The sequence below is a fragment of the Tenrec ecaudatus genome, chromosome 3, assembly GCF_050624435.1.
Source record: "Tenrec ecaudatus isolate mTenEca1 chromosome 3, mTenEca1.hap1, whole genome shotgun sequence".
Classification (NCBI taxonomy): domain Eukaryota; kingdom Metazoa; phylum Chordata; class Mammalia; order Afrosoricida; family Tenrecidae; genus Tenrec; species Tenrec ecaudatus.
Genome location: NC_134532.1, coordinates 182,113,978 through 182,141,092, shown reverse-complemented (window position 1 = coordinate 182,141,092; position 27,115 = coordinate 182,113,978). Strand labels below are relative to the sequence as shown.

Sequence of the window (27,115 nt, the reverse complement as noted above, 5' to 3'; positions counted from 1 at the left end):
CAACAGAGAACTAGAGGAGAGTGGTGTGTTTCATTGGTGCTATACTGCATCCTGGGTGAATTGTCCCTTCCATGTAAACCCTTCTGTGAGGGGATGTCCAAGTGTCTACAGAAGGGCTTTGGGTCTCCCTTCTGACCCTTCTCTTTCACAATGATATAACTGTTTTTGACCTCATGTTCACAAAGGCTGGTGTACTTCTTCCATGTGGGCTTTGCAGCTTCCCTGCTAGATGGCTGCTAGTTAAACTTCATGGTTCTAAGATCACAAATGCCAGTAGCCAGGCACCGTCGTTTTTTTTTTTCACATTTGCTTATGCACCCATTTTGTCTTCAGCAATAGTGTCAGGCAGGGAAGTATCACACAGGGCCAGATTATTAGAACAAAGTGTTCTTGTGTTGAGGGAGGACTTAAGAAAAGGTCCAATGTCCATCTGCTACCTTAATACTTTAACACATAAATATAGATTACATAAACCAATACTCCTATCATTATATGTTAGTATATTTGCATATGTACATGCCTATATTTATACCTCTATATATGTATTTTGCCTCCTAAATTTTCTTATTTCTTTTTACTTTCCTCCTCCCCACCATCATATTTACCCTTCATTCAGCTCTCAGAAATTGCTCTTGGCTACATTACAATTGATTAAACCCCATTAGGCATTCTATACCCTTGTCATTGATTTTAGATCCCTTGTTCCTGAGTTTGTTGGCTCCCAGCTCCCTATCCCACGCCTCCTCCTCGACCTTGTCTCCCAGAACCACTGGTCCTATTTTCTCCTTGGGATTGTTTAATACATAAGACGTTTCTTCAAATTTTCTGAGTTTCTGTTTCTCAGAATGCAAAACTGCAATGGAATATGCTCAAGGAGGAGTGGGGGTGGGGGGTAATGGAGCCAAATTGCATCATAGTTTTCAGGCAACATCAATCCCCAACTCTTTGGGACTAGCAGGATATTAGTTCTTCGAAAAGAAATTATTATCACACATAATACCAATGCATCTAGTGAGGTTTTCCGTGTATGTTCATATATAAGCTGAGTTTTTCGGCACATTTTCAATGCAGTTTTTGTGAAGAAATTAGGTGCCTATGCTGATATTTGGGTCAGCTTATACTTGAGTATATAAAACAGAAATACTGCATGTTATGCACAGGGCAGGAGCTTGATGGTGCCAACCTGGCCAATGAACACAAATGGGATTAATTGAAATTTAATTGAAGGGCAGAGAGATAAATGGCTCAACAAGCCTTGCCTTTCTCGTTCGTCTCTTGCTCTTTGATGATCAGACCAGTGTGCAGCTGCCTTGGCTGGTTCTCTGCTTCAACCTGAGCTACACTATCTGTGGGACACCCAACCCGTGGACTGTGTTACTACAGTTTGAAGTTCCTTCAAGACCTGCTTCACCATACTGCTGGTGTACACATCACTTGAACTGAAGATTGTCAGACCCTGTCGTCTGGCTGTTAGTAACATGTCCTGCTGTTTGCTGCCTGTGGCCGGATTGCCTGAATTGCTCTATGGAAGACTTAGCTGTCTCTTCCTTGACTTGCACCCGGCAGCCCTAGTGAGTTGGAGGACTGCCAGTGTATTGACTGTCACACAGCAGTGAATTGCAATGAGTCATTTGTAGTGCTCTATAGACTAATTAGCTGTTTATTTCTTTGTATATCTAAAATATTAAGTGTCCTGGTTTTGTTTCTCTAGAGAACCCTAACACAAGTACCAATATAGTTTTAAAAATAAAATTGAAATGGCATAATTAGAATTTATGAAAAGTGCAGAATACATCAGTACAATGGAACATTAGTTATAAAGCGCAATGAAGCCCAAGCATAGGTTATCACATGGACTAACTTTAAAAATATTGTGAAGTATCATAAAAAGGCAAATGGTGTATAAAGATCCCACTAACTACGCCCAGGTGAATTAGTTAAGCTTTAGTATGCTAACTGAACAGTTGGTGTTTGAAACCAACAGCCACTCTGTGGGACAAAGATGTGGCAGACTATTCCAGAGATTCAAGTAAAAACAAAAACAAAAAACCCTCACTGCTATGGAGTTGATTCTGATTCTTAGTAACCCTATAGGGCAGGGTAGAAGTACCCGTTTTCTTATATACATTGTAGTCGTTATAGTTGATGTCAATTTGATGTTACCTATGTGGAGGTGGTGTAGTATGTTATGTGTTGGGCATTACCAACTGCTCCACAGGAGAAAGTTGAAGATTTCTACTCCTATAAAGAGTTAGTCTCAGAAACCCACAGAGGCAGTTCTACTTTGTTCTAAACGATCTCTAGAGTCAGAATTGACTTGATGGCTTGAGTTTTGGTGAGTGTGGAGTTCAACCTGTCAACCAGGTGGTAGCTTGGTAATGAGTCTTTGTGGAGGTGGCCTTTTTATAAGACAGACAGTGAGAACGCTTCTTTCTCTTGCCCTTCACCTTCCTCCTTGTTTGGGTTTTATGTATGTGCTCCTGCCTCCCCCAATTCTGGAAACTGTTGGTTCCCTGCTATGCTTCCACTGACCTTGGATCCATCCAACTCTGGACCCACTGACCTGTGATGATCCTGCTTCTCATTTCACCTTTTCCAAAAATAACGAGATCAAGAAACTATGAGAACCACAAGCAGGATAACGAAAAAGGCCACTGTCATTGAGTTAATTCTGACTCATAAGCAACTCTATGTAAGGGTTTACAAGACTCAATTTTTATGGAAATTGAGTCTCATCTTTCTTCCAAGGAGTAGTTCCTAAGTTTAAGCTTCTGACCTAGAGGTTAGCATCCCAATGCCTAACCTAAAGCACAAGGGCCCCTTCCAAACTGGATAAATATTTTTTAAAACCACAAAGGATACATTATAGTGAAAGAAAGGAAAAAGGATTGTGATAAGAGATGTATGAGTCCCAATAAAATAATTTTTTTTTATTAAGGGCACAAGAGAATAGCAATCTCTTATTGGAGAATAATGCAATGTGCACTACTAGATATATTATGTTTAATTACCATCATTTATTTTAAGCATTGCTAATTTGTAAGTAATTAAAATGTTAAGTAATAAAGCCACATTTCATCTTTGATAACTCAAAAGTACAAGATGTATAGCACACATGTAAGAATGGTTCATTTTGGAATGCCACACACTTTTGAAAATGCAGAACTTATGAATACTTACTGACCCTCTTACTTTTAGAAAATGCAAAATGCGTTTCATTAATAAAAATATGTAAGAACCGCCAAACTCAACTTGAATTTTTTAAAAATTCAAAAATGAATGTTGACTGTGTCTATATTTGCATCAGATTTCTGTAGTAGTTCAAATTAGGAAAATTAGATGGAACTGAGATTTTATTTTGAAATCTAGACTGTCTACTATGATAAGTATGTATGTTGCTATCCTAAGAAACCATCTTTCTTAAATTATCTAACAATAAAACACAATTGAACAAAATTTGTAGAGTATTACAGAGTTCTAAATAATAGATTGCCAGATAAGGGAAAGAGAACATAGTATAAGTGTTATGTGCCTTTTGAAATAAATGCAAACTTTTTAAGGATGACCCACCATTGCCTTTGGGTAGCTTCTGACCCAACGACCTTATGGGGCAGAGTGGAACTGCTCTATAGGTTCTGGAGGCTATAAATCTTTCTGAGGGCAAACAGCTTCTTTCTCTCACAGAGCAGTTGCTAGGTTTCAACCGCCAGGCTTGAGGTTAGCAACCCAACATATAACCTATTATACCATCAGGAATCCCTTTTAAAGGATAAATCTAAATTCATGATAATTGTTTCTGGAAAAAATTTAAACTTAATGTCAAATGTCCTACAGATAACTTTAAAAATTTTAAACCGGTTAAGACACTTGCATAAAAATTGGCGATAAGGAAAGTAAATTATTTATAAAATTATGTTTTTTTCTGTATTAAAATGAAAATTAAGAATGCAAAGAGGAAAATAAATCTAGATGAAATAAAAATATAAATAAATATTGGTAATTATCAGTTCACAAATATGTAAGAAAAACATACAGAACTCAGACAAAAGAAATGGATTCTAGCCACCAAATATTTGAGAAACTATGAATTAAAAGATGGACAGAAACTTAGTGGACAAAGTAAAATTATTTCAAAGACATAAAAAAAAAATCTCTTTTAAAAAAACTGCCTGATTCTTACCATTTACCTCAAAGTTAGTTAAGGATATGCCAAGAAGATCTCAAAACTAAAAATCACTGCTGTCCAGTCAGTTGGCTTGCAGCAACCCTGTGGGATAAGTAGAACTGTCTTGTGGATTTCCGAGGCTGTCATTCTTACAGGGGCAAAAAAGTCTCATTTTTCTCCAGTGGAATGGCTGGTGCTTTTGAACTTGTGGTTAGCAGCCCAACACATAATCCACATGTTCTAAATAGCTTCTGAAAAAATGTAAACAGTCTCCTTAGAGACACTGCCTCAATCCTTGTGAATTTAAGGAAAATACTTTCATTCAACGATTTTCTTTTTAACAGATAAACAATTTCCACTTTATTTTGTAGTAGCTAGATGACTGATATTCAATTCAACAACCATTTGAAGTTATATGACAAACACGATTAGGGAACCTAACACACTTTCAAGTATTAAACATGGCAAAATAAAATAATGTGACATCAATTCATCATTAATGCTTATTTTGAGCTTCCACCACACAAATACTAGAAAACTCTTTGGAAAAGTCAAATTCACATTGTAAAATAAATAAAACACAAAATACTAAAAATGACTTAAAAAATTCATCGAGCTCTTGGCAAAGGTTTACAAATAACATTTAGTTCCCATTGAGTAATTTCTACCCAATTGGTTCAAAAATACTGGTGATAGTATATACAGTGTGCCAACTTTCTCATTGATTCTGTTCCGGTAGCTCCATTACCAGTAATCTAATTTCCCTGTTCCCTTGGCTTCTCATCTTTGCTTTGAGTAGATATGGTCTCATATAAATGATTTTTAAAAGAAGCACACTACTCATAGCAATATAACGTCATTAGACAACATTATAGAATAGTTTTTTTTCATTATAGAATACTTTTGACTCGACTTTAAAGATATCTCAGGCTAATAGTGTCAAGGAGTTCTCCTGTCTCAGCTGAATGACTAAGTCTGGACTTTTTAATAATCTGACTTCTGTTCAGCATTTTGCTTCTATCAGAATTCACCTAACGCATTCCTTATCATAATGGCTGGCAGTGGTAGCTGGACACCATCTAGTCCTGGTCTCAAAGCAGATGAGGTTGGAATCTGTGTAGACTAACCTAGTTTCTCATCTTCTGAGTCTTTGGTTTACTACCTTCTCTCTTATTCTAAAATAAGAGAGACCAATAGTTGCACATTAGATGGCCGCTCAAAAGCTTTTAAGATTGCAGACATTACTCACCAAACTAGGAAGTTGAACAACTATTTTACAGAGTTGCCATTTGACCCTGTTTTCAGATCCCATAAGCCAACCCCACAAGGTGTTTATTAAGTATCTATCTATATTCTACGTGCTTTATTCTAGATCATATATAGAAATATCATGAAAGCAGTGATAAAGTAGCAGGTAAGTGAAAAAGAGGAAGACCTGTGCCAAGATGAACTGACACTGTGGCTGCGACAATGGACTCAGAGTAATTGTGAGGACGGCACAGGATTTAGTAGTGTAGCTATCTGTTGCTCAAAGGGTCATTTTGGAGTTTAAAAACTTAAAAACAAAAACCAACCCACCTCACCGCCATTGAGTTGATGCCAACTCATAGTGACCCTATAGGACAGGGTAGAATTGCCTCTGTGGAGTTTCCTCTACTGTAATTGTTTAGGGGAGTAGAAAGTCTCATATTTCTCCTAGAGTGGCTGGTAGTTTCGAACTGCTGACTTTGGGGGATCGCAGCCCAATACTTAACCTAACTATACCACCAGGGCTTCTGTTAGTCATAATATAAATCAAGTATCCCCTACTGGGTTTCAAACCATCACCACCACAAAACACTCACTGCCATCAAGTCGATTCTGACTCACAGTCAACACTATAGGACACAGTAAAATTGCCCCTTTGAGTTTGAGATTTTTCTCTTTTTAAAAAAATCATTTTATTGGGGGCTCGAACAGCTCTTATCACAATACATACATAGTGTCGAGCACATTTCCCCCCTCCCTCACAAACCCTTGATAATTTATAAATTATTTTTTCATGTCTTACATTAACTGATGTCTCCAACCACTTTGATGTTGTCCATCCCCCTGGGAGGGGGTTATATGTAGATCTTTGTAATCAGTTTGCCCTCTCTTCCCCTTCCCCTCCTGGTATCACCACTCTCATTTTTTGGTCCTAAGGGTTTATCTGTCCTGGATTCCCTGTGTTTCCAGATCTTATCTGTACCCGTGTACATGCTCTGGTCTAGCTGGATTTGTAAGGTAGAATTGGGATCATGATAGGCAGGTGGAGGGGTTAGGGAAGCATTAAAGAATTAGAGGAAGTTATATGTTTCATCGAGATTTTAAATCTTTACAGGAGCTAGATAGCCTAATTTTCTCCCAAACTGCTGATTGTGGTGAGCAGCTCAGTGTACAGGTCCACTACACCATAAAGGCCCCTTTCTAATGCTATGTAAAGGCTACTTTTACTAGCACGAATTAGAGTGGAGTGTTTCTCACAGTGAACGTTTTAATATTTAATCTTAATCATTTCGCAACATAAAAAACAAGAAAAAACACATACATTACAGCAGTTGCCAATTAAAAAAAAATATATTACTTACCAAAAGCCCTGAAGGCTGAGGGACTCTGTATCTAGGCACACCTGTGTATGGATGCACATCAATTAAAAAGCTATTCATAATCATAAAAGGCCAAATGCCAACTTAAGAAAAAGAAATTTAGTGAGCTCCTTCATCTTGTGTATGTACATTACAAGGGTAACTTAGAAGTTTCTTGAATTTGCATATCTTCGGCCATATAAAAATGGGTGAGACTTCAGAAAGTTTGTGGAAAATGGAATTAAGATAATGAAATATTCCCATGAACTTTTGGAAGTCCCCTCATATCTACATGTAAATGCCACTCATTTTATCTTTCTGAGACATAAAATTAAACTGAACATACTTCCATGTGCCCAGAACCTCGGAGAGTTATCTTTTACTCAATTAACTTTGAAAATAGACACTAACCATAACAATACCCATTAGGTTATTTGCATTAAACCTGTTCTCCTACTGTGAACACCAATTGGTTTTTACCTTGAACTTTAGAGAAATATTTTATCTAATATAAAGAAATCAGTCTCTAAGTTCTACATGCCAATGTGACTTAGGTTTTCAATAAGATTTACCTAATTGTAATTAAAGGTTTTTAATTAAATCCTAAGGGAGATATGTTGATTCTAAGACTCCAGTTACTAATGTCCTTATTCATTCTTTATTTCTTAAAAAAAAAAAAAAAATCACTCAATTCCCTTTGTGTTTTAAGGGCATCTAAATAGACTTCTTACTGCTCTGAACCTCAAGGTGATACATTTAATCATTCTCATACTGTTGCCAAGTGGCAATAAAATGGCTTCTTTCAACATATTAATTTGCCAATTTGACTGCTAGTTTAAAAGCAGGCATTATTTGACAATCTATTACTGATAAGCTGGGGAAAATACCGACACTCTTTAAGTGCTACTGGTGGAAGTACAAAATGGCACAGCTCCATGGAGGGGAATTTGACAATCTACAATAAAATCCCTTACAAAGTTATTCTTGATCCAAGAATCCCACTCGTCCCAAGATATGTCTTCACAAACACAAAACAATATGTGAAGAATAAAGTTATTTCTTTAGCGTTTTTACAAATCAAGAATTGGGAAACAACCTAGACGCCAACAGAGAGAGATGGCTGAATAAACTGGCACAGCTACATTAGGAGTCTCCTAACACCAGGATTAGAATAAGGTTCATTAATGAGGTGGATTACATTTCAACATACATTGTTAAGTCAAAAAAGTTAGCTACAAGGAGTACATATTGTACGCTATATTTGGGCAAGTACCAGAAAAGATAAACCAGAATCTAATGAAAAGTATTAACTACAGAGTTATGTGAAAATGAGAATGAAAGAAAAAAGAATAGGAATTAAGACATACAAATAACCAATCTTCATACAATTCTGACTCTTGATGCACATAAAAATTAAGTTAAAAAGTGAAATCCTTAAAATTGAATAAAAACAGTACCACATAGACCAGCAATATGAAAATTTTATCACAAGTCACTAAGAAAGAATTTAAATATAAGTAAATATCAAACAGTACTTTATCTACCCTTCATAAGACATAAGGAACAGCAAAGAAATCTCAGAAAGGATATTCAGTAATTCTAAAACTATTTTTTGCTCACTATAGTATCACTAAATGAACCAATGAACCAACCCACCCACCCACCCACCTCAGACCCACTGCCATGGAGGTATGACACACACAGCAGCCCTGCACAATGGGCAGAACTGCTCCTGCGGGTTTCTGAAATGGGAGTGGAAAGCCTCATCCTTCTTCCAGCAAGGGGCTGGTGATTTCTAACAGATGACCTTGCAACCCAACTTGTACCCCACTATGCCACCAGGGTTCCTTTATGGGGTTGTGAAAAGAAATAAATGCACGGATATTATGGGAAACCAGGAGTTTCACCGTAGGAAAAGGAAGATATAAATATGGATGAAGAAAGTAGAGGAACAACTCTGGTGCTAGGAGGAGGAATGAAAACAGGAAAGAGAGGAAATGGGTTAAGTAATGGTACTTTGAGGGGACTGCAATGGATGAGTTGAAACAAAAATGTGGGCAAATTGCTGAATGTAAAACTGATTGTCTGTTTTGTTAAGCCATCACCCAATTAAAAAAGAGAACTCTGTTGATAAAATGCAAATGGAGGTTATCAAAACAAACTCATTATTTGTGGGAGTCAAAATTTATTCCTACTTCTATATACTAAAAAAATTAGCCCTAATGACAGAATACTTATAGCGCCCTTTAAGAACACAAGTAATGGCAGTAAGTTCAAGTGTGACACAGTAAGAGCTTTGTTGGTGTAATAAGCTATCGGGCTGCTAACTTAAAAGGTCAGCAGTTTGACACCACCAGCCTCTCCACAAGATAAAATTGAGGCTTTCTACTCCTGTAAGAGTTACAGGCTCAGAAAGCCACAGGGGGCAATTCTACGTTGCCCTATAGGGCTACTATGAGTTGCAATCAACTTGATGGCAGTGAATTTGTATGACACAGTGATTAAGTGCTCAGTTGCTAACTAGAAGGTCAATCCTGCTAACTTAACAGTGGCTCAGTGGGGAGAAAAGCCCTGGCAATCTCCCATAAAGATTCCAGGTGAGGAAACCCTAATGGGGTACTTCTACTCTATCTTTCAAAGTTCCTATGAGTGAGAACCTCTTTGAGAGTGAGCACAACAATCTAGTGCAGAAATTGCATCCTACAAGCAATGTGAACACATATTGGCGATCTTGGTTTATAAAATGCTACTCTTTAATGAAAAAGGAAACATGGTTCCTTGGGGTGGTGGTGTGGGGGGCGGAGGGGGGGGGGGGAAAACTACCCAAATCTCAGTAAGGAAGCACAAGAACACCTTGCTGTACCAAATAGCTTTAGAAACATGCAAAGATTCGTACACCTATTAAAAAGACACCAGGGCCAGCATGCTCAACCTGGGACAATCTGGGTTTAGAAGGAAGAGAAGACTGGAATGGATTCTAATGCATTAATAAATGAAAAAAAGAGTCCACAAGAAATGCTTTAATAGTACCACCAGCAGCAGCAAAGAGGGGGTGGTTTGGGCTCTTCTTTACAGTTGAATGCCAACAAATATAGAAAGACAGAATTAAAAAATCAAGATTTTGCAGCCAAGTAATAACTGATTCAAGCCAAAAATAAGAGTAGTATCAAGTATTAAAACCATTAAGTAATAATTGTTGGAAAACAAGTTATTCTCACAAGCATTAGTTAATAATTGCAAAGGAGAAGTTAACTTTATAATACAAAGCTAGAAGACTTTAACCAAATGACCAAACTTAGCATTTATATTCAAACAAAATGTCGCTTATGCACGTCTTAATCTTATGCAAGAGGAAGTGTATAACCAGCACAATAACATCCATGTAGCACACTTTATACAATGTCTATGTAGCGTACTTAACCTGGATCTAAGAATAAAGAGATGGGACAAAACAAAATTATGGAGCTAGTAGTGTAAAACAACTGACATGGATTCTTAAAAAAAATCATATAATGGGGAAAAAATAAGATGGGAGGGTAAATAATGTGGTAAATATACATCACTCTTGGTTGAAATTTGGAACTCACTGCCATTGAGTCATTGCGGAATCATAGTGATGTCACAGGGCAAGGAGCTCTTCATGGGAGTAGAAAGTCTCATCTTTCTCCCTCTGAGCAGCTGGTGGCTTCAACTGCTGATCACGTAGTTAGCAGCCCAGTGTGTAACCACTGTGCCACCAAGGCTGGATAGAGGTAAAAAATCAGCTCCTTCTTAGGATAATTGGGGAGATTCATTATGGACTGTTTAATACGTAGTATTATCTTGTCAATGTTAAATTTCTTGAGTGTGATTAAAAACAATGATAATACATTAGGAAATGTCCTTATTCTAAGAAGATATATGCCAAAGCATTTGAAAGTGAAATGTCTACAGGTAATTCTCTCACATTGATCAGGAGGGCATGGGGGGGGGGGCCGAGGGGGACGATGACACGGACAGGACTGAATCTGTCTCTGTTTGTGTACATGGAGAAACAAAAATGGTGGCAAAATATTAACAACTAGCAAACCTAAGTGAAGGGAATGTGGATATTAACATACCATCTTTCCTAGCCCCGTAATTTAAAACCGATAATCATTATAACCAGCTGGTAATATTCGGGGCAAAGTTGTGCTGGAGGGAGGGAAATAAATACCAAGGTTTTAAGAGTTAATCACAAGCCTCTTACTCCTCTTTAATGTTTCCCTAATAAGTATGTTTTTTCTACCTTGTTTTTTCACAGAATTGAAAATAAATGTTCCAAGTACAGCAAACGTTGGCTGAAATTATTTACTGTTACTATTCAGATACATTCTTTGCTTGATTTATAAGTATAAGTACACTTTGACTTGATATGGGAGCTCCTCTGGCAGATTAAAATGGCCACAAATTCTTTCCTACTTCTTGAACTGAGAAAAAAGGGCTTCCCCTTGAGCCTGGTATAGCCTCTTGCTACTTTAAACACAGGAAAATGGTACTAGGTGTTTGAATGAAGCTGTTGTGGACCTTCTTTGCCAGCCTAGCTAGAACGTAAGTGTAGAAATTAGATGCTTAAGAATATACAAATTATCACACTATGTGGCAATTAGACATGAACAAAATTAATCCTTGAATCGAAAGTAATTATAATCAAGCCAAAGTATTTCTGAAATCCTAATGGAGTGGGGGAAAGAGCCCTAGCCCTGGTGGAGTAGTGGACTATACATTGTGCTGCTAGTCACAGGTCAGTGGTTCGAACCCACTCTGCAAAACAAAGAGGAGGCTGTCTACTCCCTCAAAGATTTAAAAATTAGAAACCCAAGAGGGTAGTTTTATACGGTCCCTGTAAGTCAGAATTGGGATTTGATGGGAGTGAGCTGGACCACTCCCCACCCCCACCCCTGAATGGAGGGAAAGAAAGGGGTAAAATGTATGGCTTTCCTGCCAATAATTTCTTCCTCCTTCCCCCAAGGTATATGAAGTCCCTTTATCCAAAACAACAACAACAAATTACACATGAGTTGAGTTCAACTCATGGCACCCATGTATTTGAGAGAATTGTTTCCATCTTTTGGACGCAGATCACCAGGGCTTTCTTTCAAGGTGCCTCTGGTTTTAGCCACCAACCTTTCAGTTAATAACCAAGCATTTAACTATTTGTCCCACCCAAAACTCCAAACCACTGCCAGCAAGTCGGTTTGACTCATAGATACCCTATAGGGCAGGGTAGAACTATCTCCTGTTGGTTTCTGAGGCTGTAAAACTTTGAGGGCACAGAAAGCCCCACAATCTTCTTTATTTGGTGAAACTGATGGTTGCAAACTACTGACCCTGCAGTTAGCAGTCCACTGTAACCTCCTAAGCCAAGGGTCCTTTCAATCAAGCCTACCATATCCTAATTCCTAGTAAACTGTCAAATAGGCCATATAGTAGTAGCAAACTGAAGTGACCGGGGGCATAGGGAAACTGGGGCAGTGAATAATCATTAACACAGAGAGAGAGTAGAGAAAATTGTGACAAAAACACAGAAGCAGAAACCTGGTGGTATAAAAATGGAGGACACTTTCAGAGCATTAAAAATTATTCTTATGACAGAGTTCCACTCTGATAACTCAGTTGCCAGTCAGATTTTTGGTTTTCATTCCTTTTTAACACCAGTATCTATATATCATAACATGGAGCACACCTGTGAGTGAATATTTGAGAATGATAACGTCGGCAAATTACACATTACAACACTGTATACATTACTAACAATAGTAATGTGAATAAGAATCAATTGTATGGTGCAGCATAGCTGTAATATGTGGCCACAGAGTCTTCATACTTGTACTTTGCACTAAAGTAAGAATGGTTTTGGCTATGTATGAGGGCAAAGCAAAAAGTGCTGCTACAAAATCATAAAAACCTATTAAACATCAAGATGTGACACTACTGTTTCTCAACCTAGGTCTTGCACCTAAGTCTACACACTTCTGAAGGCAGTACTATCATCTTGTAAACCCTTCCCAGAAATTCTGTGCTCTGATTCACACCGTGCCAGTTTCAGCATACTTAGGGGACTCAACTTTAGTGTTCCTTTGAAATTTTGAACAAAAAGAACTTTGAAGGGGTATTACTAAAACCCAAATAAAGGCTGACCATGATAGTGGGCCAAGAGCAAAGTAAAAGGAAACAGGAAAGAACCAGGAGACAAAGGACATTTATAGAGGTCTAAATACAGGCATGTACATATGTAAATATATTTATATATGATGGGGAAATAGATCTATGTGCATATATGTATAGGTTTAGTATTAAGGTAGCAGATGGACATTGGGCCTCTACTCAAGTACTCCCTCAATGCAAGAACACTGTTCTATTAAACTGGCATTCCATGATGCTCACCTTCCTGACAGGATCGCTGAAGACAAAGTGGGTGCATAAGCAAATGTGGTGAAGAAAGCTGATGGTGCCCACTATCAAAAGATATAGTGTCTTGGGTCTTAAAGGCTTGAAGACTAATATGCGGCCATCAAGATAAGAAGCAACAAAGCCCACATGGGAGAAGCACACCAGCCTGTGCGATCACGAGGTGTCAATGGGATCAAGTATCAGGCATCAAAGAACAAAAAATCTTATCATTGCTAATGAGTGGGGAGTGTGGGGTGGAGACCCAAAGCCCATCTGTAGGCCACTGGACATCCCCTTATAGAAGGGTCTCAGAGAGGAGGCAAGCCAGGAAGGGTGCAGTATAGCAGTGATAAAATACACAACTTTCTTCTAGTTTTTTAGTGCTTTCTTCTCCCCCCGCCCATGATCTCAATTCTACCTTACAAATCTGGCTAGACCAGAGGATGTACACTGGTACAGATCAGAGCTGGAAAAATAGGGTATCCAGGACAGCCAAACCCCTCAGGACCATTAATGAGAGTAGTGATACTAGGAGTAGGAAGGGGAAGGTGGGAGAGAAAGGGGGAACCCACGTCAATGATCTACATGTAATCCCCTCCCTGGGGGACAGACAACAGAAAAGTGGGTGAAGGGAGACACTGGACAGTGTAAGACATGAAAAAATAATAACTTATAAATTAACAAAGGTTCATGAGGGAGGGAGGGGGAAAATGAGAAGTTGATCCCTAAGGCTCAAGTAGAAAGAAAATGTTTGGAGAATGATGATGGCAACAAATGCACAAATGTGCTTGACACAATGTAGGTATGTATGCACAGCTTGTGATAAAAGTTGTACGAGCCCCCCACCTGATTTTAAAAAAAATATATGAAGGGGTAAGACAGCCGTAGGAGGGATCAGGTAAGGTTTCCTAATGAAATTTTCCTAGGACAACTTGGTTACCTTTGGAGAAAGAGTAAGTTTATTATTACAATTTTTGAGGGGATGGGATGGGGTGTGGGGGGGTGATCCTTGGTGTAACCTGACTAGTTTTTTTCTCAAATTTTAGCTTTTAAAAAAACTTCTTCCCAATAAGCCCCTGTGATCTACCACCATAACCTTCTGAGCTGACCTCTCTGCCTTGAATTTAACTAGTCCAGTAGATCCTGTTAGAAGGCAGTTTAAAAAAAATTTTTTTAGAAGCCAGTTTTGATTGGATCATTTTTTGAAAGTACCCTAACAAGACCAGGGAGAAAGACAGGGCTCTCTACTATAAACAATTACAGTTACAGAAGCCCAAAAAGGAGAGGGGGAGGGAGCTATCCTATAGGGTTCGGTATGAGTTAGCATTGATGACAGTGAGTTAACAAGATTAAGATAAGTACTACTGAGAGCACTCATCTGCAACCATCCACTTAAACGCTTTTGTTTAGAATAAACCTATGCCTGTTTGAACTGGACCATTAGTAACAATACTTTTTTAAAAACCAGATATCAAAGTTGATTAGTGGTTACTAGGGTCAGTATACAGAAAGTGGGGGATGGAGGGTAGGGGTGATGGAAAAACTACATGGATCATGGAATGTTAGCTTGCAAACACATTCTTGTAATTGCTGTCAGTAAAACTTAAACCTGTAAACAACTGAACAGGCAAAAGTTTGTGATAGATATACAAGGGGGCTTCAAAAAGTTTGTGAGAAACTTCCATTATTTTCTAATTGATTTGCAGTCATCACTGGGACTATTTCTTGCTGCTAACTTGTTTGCTGGCCTGCTCTTCCACCTGCATGACCAGGACCAGGGCCTTCTGGAAAGCTTGCAGGACTGAGAGGTCATTGGGATGCATGGCTACGGTGGGTTTTTGACTCATCCTTGTATGTGAATGAGCTACCTAGATCAGCGGTTTTCAACCTGTGGGTCGCGACCCCTTTGAGGAGTTGAATGATGAAGTAGCAACGAAAATAATGTTATGGTGCAAATATATATATGAGGATGGGGAAATAGATCTATGTGTCTATATTTATAGGTCAAGTATTAAGGTGGCGGAAGGACCTTGGGCCTCTACTCAAACACTCCCTCAATGCATGAATACCTTCTTTTATTAAATTGGAACTATATGATGCTCACTCTCCCGACACAACGGCTGGAGCCAAAGTGTGTGAACAAGTAAATGTGGTGAAGAAAGCTGATGGTGCCCGGCTATCAAAAGAGATAGTGACTGGGGTCTTAAAGGCTTGAAGATAAACAAGCGGCCATCTAGCTCAGAAGCAACAAAGTCCACATGGAAGAACACACCAGCCTGAGTGAGCGAGTGGTCCCAAAGGGATCAGTTACCAGGCATCAAAGAACAAAAAATCATATCATTGACTGCACACCTCCATGATAGGATCGCTGAAGACAAATGGGTGCATAAGCAAATGTGGTGAAGAAAGCTGATGGTGCCCGGCTATCAAAAGAGATAGTGTCTGGGGTCTTAAAGGCTTGAAGGTGAACAAGCGGCCATCTAGCTCAGAAGCAAAAAAGCCCACATGGAAGAAGCACACCGGCCAGTGCGATCACGAGGTGCCCAAGGGACCAGGTATAAGGCATCATGCAAAAAAAAAAAAAAGATATAAGTGTGTTTGCATGTGTATATATGTGTATATGTATATATGTATGTATATATATGTATATATATATCATATTAAATGAAGGGGGAAGTGCAGAGTGGAGACCCAAGGCCCAAGTGTTGGCCAATGGAGATCCCCTCATAGAGGGGTTTAGGAGAGGAGATGGGTTAATTAGGGAGTGAGGTAGTATCGATGAAGAACACAGCTTTCCCCCGGATCCTGGATGCTTCCTCCCCCCAACTACCATGATCCGAATTCTACCTTGCAGGCCTGGATAGGACAGAGGCTGTACACTGGTGCATATGAGGGTTGGAGGTACAGGGAATCCAGGGTGGATGATACCTTCAGGACCAAGGGTGTGAGGGACGATGCTGGGAGAGCGGAGGGTGAGTGGGTTGGAAAGGGGGAACTGATTACAAGGATCCACATGTGACCTCTTCCCTGGGAGAGGGACAGCAGAGAAGGGGGGAAGGGAGACTCCGGATAGGGCAAGATATGACAAAACAACGATGTATAAATTACCAAGGGCATATGAGGGAGGGGGGAATGGGGAGGGAGGAGGGGAAAAAAAGAGGACCTGATGCAAGCGGCTTAAGTGGAGAGCAAATGCCTTGAGAATGATTGGGGCAGGGAATGTATGGATGTGCTTTATACAATTGATGTATGTATATGTATGGATTGTGGTAAGAGTTGTATGAGTCCCTAATAAAATGTAAAAGAAGAAAAGAGAAAAAAAATGATTAGGGCAAAGACTGTACAGATGTGCTTTATACAATTGATGTATGTATATATATGAACGGTGAAAAGAATTGTATGAGCCCCAATAAATTGTTAAAATTAAAAAAAAAAAAAAGTGAGTGACAAGAGGACTAAATGAGCCAATGTGGCCAAATCTTTTTGGAAATTGCCTCAGAATCGTGGTTGCTGAATAAATGCAGTGTTTTATCATGAAAAAAAAAAAAAAAGAAAATAATGTTATGGTTTGGTGGTCACCACAACATGAGGAACTGTACTGAAGGGTCTTGGCGTTTGGAAGGTTGGGAACCACTGGCCTAAATGGAAATATGACCGTAGCACATCCAAGGCAATTACAGTAAGCCCGTTTCACAGGATGGAACAAAATATACACTTAATTGTATGTACAATAGGTCTCCAGAAACAAACAAAGCTTCTAGGGTTACAAAATATACTCTAGTTATTCCAAGGACAAGCTCTATGGAATCGATCCAAGGAAGCTCCAAAGCATCACAATCACTTCTCTTCTGAGGCTAAAAACTGCTGTCCTATACCGCCCAGCAAAAGATCAAACCAATTCTCCTGATTCCCTTCTCTTTGCACTGTTGTGTGATTAAAACCCACAAAGTTAATTCTATTCTAAATGTAAATTCCTTAGATGAAAATAGCTCTTAAAGTCAAAATAGACATGATGCCATTATCCAGGTTCAGTCATGAACCTGCCCTATAACTGACTCTGGTAAATGTAATTTTCCCATCAAAGCCTCACTCTTATCATCTGTGAAGTGAGGTTCTAGAGTATTTTTAAAGTTCGTTCTAGCTCCAAAATTATGTTTCCACGGTAAAAAATACTCTGGTCTCTCCTCAAAACTAAAGAGAATGAACCAACTATTTCAAATTATCATTGGCAAAATAATATTGTTGCCTTTAAGCCCTCTTGATATTAATACAGCATTTGAACATTATTGCAATATTGTAACAAAACTTATAAATGTTGTCGTTAACAAAAGTTCTAATAGACACCAGAAAACAACAACAAAAAATCTAACCTAAAAACAAACTTAAAAATGTATAATATCCAAACAGGTTTTCAGATACAGAGCACAGAGGAATAGGCAGGGGGAGGGGGTGTCCTTAAGAATTCTTAAGTTTTAAAAAAAATAATTCTTCAGTAAAAGATTTAGTAGTAGGACACTCAAATTAGGATTTTTTTTTAGTTTTCATTTTAACTGCCAAACGAACTCATGAGGAATGCATATACTAAACCAATGTCCATTTATGAGTTATGTATTTCAGATATTAATAAACATTCAAATGGAAAATGTATACATTCTGAAACCTATTTTCCCAATTAGAATATACATTGCTAAAATTCAAAGTTTCGATACTCTTAATTTAAAAATAATAAATCTTAAAGGTTCACACAAATTTAAATGAATCGTCATATTTATACTTTTCAGCATCTCTAAGGGCTAGATATAACCTTAAGCAGCATCAATTAGGCACTCTGATTTATTTTCACGAAAAGAATTGTGCCCCATTCCTAAGAGGGGAAAACCGAAGGAAAAAAAATGCTCACTGCCACTGAGTTAGTTCTAATCCATAGCAACCCTGGAAGACAGAGTAGAAATGCCCAGTGGGTTTCTGAGACTGTAACTCTTTAGGGAAGCAAAAAGCCTCATCTTTCTTCCAGGGAGCGCTGGTAGTTTCAAATTGCTAAAACTATGGTTGGCAGCATCATGCACAACCCACTCTTAGCACAAGGGCTCCTTAAGATTTAAACACATAGCAAAATCTATTTTTTAAAGCTAAAAGACAAGAATGCTTAAAATATTCCGTATAATACTCACAACAGTGTATGAATCTTAGGTACTGTATCTCTACATATACATTTTGACCCAGATGCCCAAGGTAGAAACATTGTTTTCTCCCTCACCTCCCACTAAGCCCAATTGATTCTAACTCTAATGTCTCTTGGATCACTCCTACTCCGGCTGTTGTGAGGGTCTGTGGAGTCACTTCCCCACTCATAGCGACTCCCCTCCTGACCACTGTGCTCCGTGGAGGTTCTCAACAGCTAACTTTTGGGAAGTAGATGGTCAAGTCTTTCTTCCTAGCTTGTCTGACTGAAAGCTGCACTGAAGCCTGGCCAAGCAAAGCCTCCACTGACAAATGAGTTGTGTAGAAATCAAACCCGAGACACCAACGTGGAAGGTGAGAAGTCTACCACTGACCTACCATTATTGTACTTCTACCAGAAAATTTCTCCATGCTGTACCTGCACTCCTACCTACCCTAGTTTGGACTCCAGGTATGACAACCAAAATGTCCTCTGTGTGACCAATTGTCTGTTGGGAGGTATTTAAAGTCACTCTGGCAGATAAGTACTGCTTTTCAGCTGGTCTGTTCTCAAAAATGACCTTTTATTTTATAAGGACCACAGGCTACGACCATGAAGCAGAAACCAAAAGTCAGATCAACATCAGGCTGAAACTTAGAATGTGGACCTCATGCTCACCATGCTTAAATAAGTAGACACCCTATTAAAAAATACCCACAATACCCTTGCTTCAAAGCTCTTTGAACATGTGGACTTAAATCATCATTTTATAATATCAAGCCTAGACTTTGAAAACTCAGTACCTTCTGTAAAAGTTTAATTATATCATATATTTTTTTAAGTTTCTCGAATTTAGAATACAGTTGCAATAAAAAAATTCTCTTTTTATCTAAGTCAGCCCTCTGAGTTGATGTCAATTATCAATACAAACCTTCCAGAGCAAATCTACTGTCAATGCATAATGCCAAGCAACTGAACAATATTCCCATTAAATGCCGTATTTCAAAGAAAAATTTTTAAAAATATTTGCAATTCATACACTCGAAAAACAGTACGGTTTAAAAAACCCAAAACATTCTTCAAATTCCCCACAGTAGATACATCCCTAAGAAACGCATTCAAAGGCATATTCAAAATAGGAAAGGCGGGAGGTAACAGCCCCCAAACTCTGGAGGTGAAGCTCTCCAATAAGCCACTCCCATGTGTGCAGAGTGGAACTACTCCACCAGGTCTTCACAGCTGATCTTTAGGAAGCAGATCGCCAGGCCTGTCTGCCAAGGCGCCTCTGCCAACCTACGGGCTGGCAGCCCAGCACTTCACTGCTTGCACCCCTCGGGCGACTCCTAGGAGGCCCGGCCTGGCAGTGGAGTTCTCCGCACCAGGGTAAAGCGCTTCCTGCAGGGACCTGCCGGCCGCCTACCTTCAGTCGTTTGATCATCTCATCCGTGGTGATCTTGTCGGTGATCTCCTTCACCCCCGGCGGGTAGGCGATCTTCCCGTCGGCGCTCACGACGCCGCACAGGGCAGTGGCAGGCTTGGGCTGCGCGGTGGAGAAGTCCATCCTGGGGGACAACTTTTCTTTCACAGTCCTCTACCGGCCTCTGTCGGCCAGAAAACAAAAGTTCAGCGGGAAAGGGGCGACTTTGTAACCTCTTTTTTCATTTCAAAAAATCTCGAATCCAGAAAGGGCCCTTTCTCCCGACAGGCCAGGGCCGGGCCCCCGGCCCCGCCACCGAGCCCTCCCCGGGGGCCGGCCCGCCCCGGCCCCCGGCGCCCCCGCCCGCGCCCCCGGCCCGAGCCCACGGGCTCTCGCGGCACCAGCCGCCGCGGCCGCGGGAGGCGCCGGGAGCGCCCGGAGTTTCCCAGCGCTCCTTTCACAATGAAAGCCGCCCCCAAGCGCCAAGGTCCCAAGTTGGGCGGCCTCGGGGGGCCGCCGGGCACCCCGAGGACCCCCCGCGGGGTCCGGGCGAAGCGGCGAGTCCCCACCCGGCCGGCCCCTCCGGGGAGAGACGCGAGGCCTAGAGGGCTCGGCTTAGGCCGCAAAACTAGGGACCCGAGCGGCTCCACGCGCCGCGGCGACCCCGGGAACAAAACGCGCCGGCCGGGCCGAGCGCCGGGACCCCGGGCGGCCCCGCCGCGCGCCCGCCCTCCGCTGTCCCGCTCCCCCGCCCCCGCGGGAGGGGAAAGCAGGCGCCCGCCACCCCCAGCCGCACGCCAGGAAGCGGCTGACGCGGCTCCGCACTTCACATTTTGTTCCTTCAACTTCCACTCCGGGGCCCCGGCGGCTCCCCGAGCCCCCAGCCGCCCCGGGTCGCCCGGCGCCGCCGAGGCCTTCCTGGCACCTCCGGGCAGCCCCGCCGGGCCTCGGAACCGCCGCCCCCACCCCACCCCACCCCCTCGCCCCCCTTCCGTCCCCTTCCTCCACCCGCCGAGGGCGGGAGCCGAGCCGCCGCCGCCGCCTTTACCTTCTCCTCATGCGGGCGGAAGGTGCATCGAGAGCCCGGGCCTCTGTCAGGTGGTGGGGTTGCCGCCCTTCGCCAGGCTGCACACAAAGCGGCTCCGCGGGCCCGCCGCCGCCGCCGCCGCCCGCCCGCCCTGGAGCGGCACTGGGGCTGGCGGAGCCGAGGAGGAGCAGCCGCCGCGGGGGGAGACGCGGGGCGAGTGTGCGCTGGGCGGGGAGACACTGCCGCTCGCCGTCGGGCCGAGGAAGAGCAGCCTCGCAGGAGGCTCCTCCGGGAGCGTGCGCGCGTGTCAGCCCGGAACCCCCGCGGCCCGTCCGCCCTTGGCGCCGGCGGGAGCAGCCCACCCGGATCCGGACCCGGACCCGGACCCGGACGCGGACGCTCTCGGAAGCGGCGCGCCCCCGGCCGGCCGAGCCCCGGGACCGGCGCCTTCCACACGCCGAGCGGTCACGCGAGCGGCGCAGAGCACGCGAGAGCAGCCGCGCGCCGCGCTCCCTCCCCTTCCTCCGCCCGCCCAGCCTCCGCCTCCCTCGGGCCCGCGGCGGCAGCGCGCGGGGCGGACAGCGCCGCCTCCCGGTTGGCGCCAAGACCTGCCGCGTCGCGAGGCTCCGGGAGGACTGGACCCGCGGGGGCGGGGCGAGCGGGGCGGAGGAGGAGCCTGGTGGCGGGAAGCGAACCCCAGTCCTTGAGGCCCTGGGAGGGGCACGCAGGGAGAGCGGGGTTCTTTACCTTCTGTCGCGGAGATGAGCTCGTGGCGCTCGGGGGACGTGGTGAGGGACGTGGGCAGGTCGGGTAGAAGGACGGTGAACTGTTGGCGGGGTGGGGAGGGTGGGGCTGGCCTTGGACTCGAACTGATTTCCTCCCCAGGGACCTGAGAAAGTTTGGCAACGTGGACCGCTCTTTCTTGGGCCTTTTGACGGCTACCTAAGTTTGCCACTCCCTCCGCCTTAGGTTTCCAAAATTGTTATTTTGAAAGCTTCAAAGTAGGTTACGAAAAAAGGAAAATAGGGGACAGTGTGACAATGATGAAACACAACTTTCCTCTGGTTCCAAAATGCTTCCTCCCCCGCACTATCATGATCCTAATTCTACCTTACACATCTGGCTAGACCAGAGCATGTACACTGGTGCAGATAGGAACTGGAAACACAAGGAATCCAGGGCAGAGGAACCCCTCAGGACCAGTGGTGAGAGTCGTGATACCCGGAGGGAGGATGGGGTGGAAGGGGAAACCAATGACAAGGATCTACATATAACCCCCTCCCTGGGGGACAGACAACAGTACAGGGGATGAAGGGAGACATCGGACACTGTAAGACATGACAAAATAATAATAATTTATAAATTATCAAGGGTTCATGAGGAAGCGGGGAGCGGGGAGGGAGGGGGAAAATGAGGAACTGATACCAAGGGCTCAAGCAGAGAGCCAGTGCTTTGAGAACGATGAGGGCACCAAATGTACAAATGTGTTTGACACAATGGATGGATGTATGGATTGTAATGAGTTGTACGAGCCCCCAATAAAATGATTTTTTAAAAAAAAAGGAAAATAGCAAGTCTAGTGTTCGTTAATGTGATCTTTGAGCCACAGGCCTCAAAGCACTTGGGAAGCAGGTTCCTGGTCCTCCCTGCAAGTGGACAGAATTGAAATCTCAGAATGGAAGCCACCAATAAACATTTTGACAAATCAGCTAGGTAGCTCTTGTTCATATACAGTTTATTGCTTTGCTAATATAGAACTTTATAAACATTTAAAATATAATTTTGGAGGATTACAACAAATTATATATATAAAACATCATGGGAATTTTTTTCTTGCATCCAAAAGAAAACCCAGTGTTTGAACAATTGAATTGAGCACCAGTATTGAAGCAATGTAATGTAAATAATTTAATTTAAGCAGATGAATTCATTAACACCAATAATTTCAGGTAATTAAGTTGCAAATGAAGAGCTTGGTGTAAAACAGCATTCAGCTCTTGTATCCACTGAACTGTTTTCAGAATGTTACACAAGGCAGCCACATCTTACAACCTAACACTCTGCAGTTGCTGCTTTGTTACTGCTCTGTCCAAATCAATACTTCAATCCTGGGCAGTTAAAGTAGAAGCCAATGCATTTCAGATTATGTTCTTTCAAACTACTGAATCCACCAAAAATTACTGTCCTTTTAGGCTTTCTCATTTATGGTGTTTTCTTATCTGCTATTATTTAACTAAATAGAGTGTTGTTTTCCTTTTGTATTCCTAACCCTCAGTAACGTGTTACAGTTTTATATATACAGATTAGGATTTAATTTTACATGATTTATCAGTTTGTTAATAGTAATTTTACAGAGAGTATAGAACTTTATGAACACACAAAATATACTAAACCCCAAGAATTATAACTAATACTAATTTACAACAATAGTAAAACAATCTACCACATGACTATTGTGCACATTATGTACGCCCAAACACTGCCGTTTGGGGACAGTAACACTTGCTGTGTTGGTTAAAGCTAAGTGTTAACTTGGCAGGGCTATTATTCTCTGTGGTTTGGTAGTTAAGCAATATTATAATCTGTAAGATATATCATGATTGAATATGGCAGTTGTGTGATGATGCAGTCATCCTCCATTTTCAAATAACATTAATTTTTGCATAACTACCTAATCTTTGGAACTTAACCAGGTCAACAAGTGAGGAGCAGTGTAAATGGAATTTACATACAACTTTAAAATTTATACTTTTGATTCTTTTAAAATATCGTTGCCCACATAGACTAAACAAGAAGAAATACATTTATCAGTGCAACAATATTCAGAGAGTTTACTAGCAGGGCATTGTTTTATACATTGAGGGAAGTATGGGATGAGGGCAGGGACACAGATAAGAAAGCAAGGATCCCGGCCCTGTTAGAGATAAGTTTGTTGAAGGAGAGGTAATAAAGTTATGGTTATATGCAAAGGAAAATCGAGTAGGAAAGTTGGGGAAGAATGCACATACTGAAGGGTCTTTTAGCTACTTTGGAGACAATTTGGCTTTTACCCCAAATGAGATGGAGGCCAATATTGGAGTATTTCCAGATGAGATGTGATATGACTTACATACTACTAGTTAGGTAATTACTATAGTTTTATGTCAACTTGGTAAGGGTTCATAGTGGTTTTGTAATTAAGACATAATAATATCCGTGATGTGGCGTTTCCAACATAAATGAACGTCATGGAAAAACTTGATTGCTTTTGCTGGATCTGAATCCTAATTGCAGCTTGTGATCTAACTTCCGGTTCTTTGGACTTGAACCAGTGGCCTACTATATTGTCTACTGATCTTGGGATTTGTCAGCGGCCTGATATCTTACCTGCTAACCTTGGATTAATTCCTCTCTGATCCAGAAGTCTGCCTCCAGCCTGAACTGTGTGAACCATTTCTTTGATTTAAACCTCTTAGTATATATACATGGATATACTTCTCTGGTTTTTCTTCTTTAGAGAACTGAGTCTTGGACATTTGCTACCAAGAGTGGTTCTAGAGATTTTAAATAGCAAGGATGAGTTTCCTAAATTGGTTCTTAACTCTGATTATTTTTAAAGGCACTGATACCTCTGCCTCCATAAGTCAAGAAGGGGCTGCTAGTCCTTCGCATGAAGTGGCAATATCAATACACAAAATGTTACTACCAATAGATCATGTTGGTGAGAAATTGGGCTCTCGCTGTTTGTGTCTTTGGTATCTTTTTGCAATTTTGTCAGAAGTATAAGAAAGCTGTTTGTTTTGTACAACTTAAGATGGACAAAGTGATAAAGGAAACACATGAACTCGTGACTTCAAAGCCACAATTCCAGTGCAGCATAAAAGCCTTAAAGTATCCCTTGTCCCCTGAAAGAAAGCCTTATTTCTTATAGAGCAGAGGTAATATTTTGGAAAATGAAAACCAGAGTCTTATCATTAAAAAACAAACAAACAAAATTATTGCCATTGAGGCAATGCTGCCCGACTCTTAGCAAATGTAAAATGTAACTGTTTAGGGGAGTAGAGCGCCCCATCTTTCTCCTGCGGAGGCTGGTAAATTCAAACTGCCAACCTTGCAGATTGCAGACCAACTCCTAGAGGAATGAAGAGTAGCTGAATTTAAAAAGTTTGATAACTATGAGATGGCATCGACCACTCAATGGCAGTGAGAATTAAATAAGAGTGGCTGAATTACAACGTCAACTTAATTCCTGACCTTGAATAGTGTCTAAATTTAAAGTGAGGGCATTTTTTGAGAAGAAATGGTATTCTGAAACGGAGTGGGTGGGGGAAAGCATATAGTCAGAAAGGCGGGTACATTGGTTCTATAAATTCCATTGAATCGTTCCTGTGAACAGCACCCCCGCTCCCACCTGAAGTGACTATTCCACCTTGGCCAGCTAACCCATTACCAGAAAAACCATTATTCCTTCCATCTACATTTGATGAGATTAATCCAACTGTACCTGCTAACATGGCATGTGGAGCACTTCCTGGAGTATACTCTGAGACAGATACTTTGTATGACATTGCTGACTGTTCTTGGAAACATCCCTCACCACCCATTATTGTTTCAAAGCTATAATTAAACTTGAGTCCCAAAAAGTCAAGTTCAAATTGTGACCCAGGAAGAATGTGCTACACTCTGAAAGAGCTACTTGATTTTTCTAGTATGTACAAACAGAAACATGGAGATCATGTGGAGGAATGGCTATTAAGGTATAGATAGATCAGCGGTTCTGAACCTGTGGGTCGTGACCCCTTTGGGGTCAAACGACCCTTTCACAGGGGTCACTGGATTCATAACAGTAGCAAAATTACAGTGATGAAGTAGCAACGAAAATAATTTTATGGTTGGGGGGTCACCACAACATGTATTTAAGGGTTGCATCATTAGGAAATTTGAGAACCACTCGTAGAGATTAATGGTGCAAGGGACATAATGTTGGATCGGTCTGAGTTCATTAATATGGGCACACTAAACACAGGTTCTTCATTCAGTGTTTCAGCTCGAGACTTAAGGAAATGATCTAATAGTTTATTTGGTGGACCCATGGAAACGCGGGTGTGTGGTGGCTTATAATAAATCAAGCTGAAGCACCAGACTTGCCTTGATATATTGTAGAAGAAAGTATCCAAAGGCTTATGAAAACGGCTATGTTAGAGGAATTTATTGGGATAGAGCTATAGACTCACAAATGGAGTTCCCAGAGGACAAACGTTTTACCACTATGATGAGGACTTTATATGGCATATTTGACAGTAGGAACTGCCCTACTTGAATTATGACACCTCGTGGCAGTGAGTCTGATTGGACCTTGTGGTGGTAGGGGCCAAGTGGCAGCATATGAACAAAGAAAAGCTGGGTGTGGCTACTGTAATGGACAACAAAGTCAAAATAGTAATTAGAATACTCTGACTCCTATGAATTTATGGCATTAGCTACTTAGGCAGAGTGTCCCTGGGAGTGTAACAGATGGGAAATAAAATTAAAAATTGAATTAAATATTGACCTGGTCAGTACAAGCAGAATAATTCTGGATCAAGTGCGTAGCAGCTTAACTTGGATCTCTAGAATAAAGAGTCAATCAATTCCCAGATTTACAGACCTACTGCTCCTTGAATTAAGGGGAGACCAGCTCCCCTTAAGAAAGTACCCCACTGTAGAACCAAAAACATAAGGTTAGCCTTTCTTCCAGTATTCCATACAGTTATCTACAACCTTTACCAGAATGGCTGTTCATTAGGGAAAATGAAATAATCAGCCTTTCGGGGAATTACTTACCTACCATATTGTCTTCGTGGGAGTTGTCAGCAGCCTGCCATGCCATCCTACCTGCCAACGTTGGGTTTATTCATGTCTGCAACCAGAAGCCTGCTGTTTGATGTATTAATCTTGAGTTCAGCAGCTCTGGCAACCACATGAATTAGGAAAAGACTTCCACCTGATGTCAAATCTATGGGCTTGGAATCTGTCTACCTCCACAACTGTGAGCAATTTCCTTGCTATAAAACCTCTTGGCGTACACACGTATGAAAAGGCTTCACTGATTTTCCTTCTCTAGAGAGCCTGGCATAAAATTGTGATCTTGGACAAAGTACGCAGTCTTTCTGTGCCTTCGTCGACCCATCCCTGTAAAATGAGGATTAATGTAATTATGATTATCTACCTCAGAAGATGATTAGTTATAAAAATGAAATGAAATGCATAAAGATCAGTATCTTAGGCATCAGTGAGCTGAAACAGACAGGAACTGGCCATTTTGAATAGGAGAATCATAGTTTGCAATCCTAGGAATGAAAAGTTCAAT

General features: G+C 41.4%; 1 protein-coding gene across 5 annotated transcripts in view; it reads right to left on the bottom strand.

The window, feature by feature from the left end:
* The window catches only part of PDS5A (PDS5 cohesin associated factor A), a 138,918-nt gene extending 117,685 nt beyond the window's left edge, over window positions 1-21,233 (bottom strand). The window contains exons 1-2 of one of the 5 annotated variants that reach the window (XM_075544409.1): window positions 20,809-21,233; window positions 19,764-19,944 (exon numbers count right to left, since the gene is read on the bottom strand). In XM_075544409.1, the coding sequence (XP_075400524.1) occupies window positions 19,764-19,904 (141 nt within the window). In that variant the 5' untranslated portion in view covers window positions 19,905-19,944; window positions 20,809-21,233. Of the gene's footprint in view, window positions 1-6,774; window positions 6,816-19,763; window positions 19,945-20,585; window positions 20,614-20,808 lie in introns of those variants that run through there. The other 4 variants (XM_075544411.1, XM_075544410.1, XM_075544412.1 and 1 more) reach the window with 4 other exon arrangements.
* Between the last annotated feature and the right edge of the window lie 5,882 nt (window positions 21,234-27,115).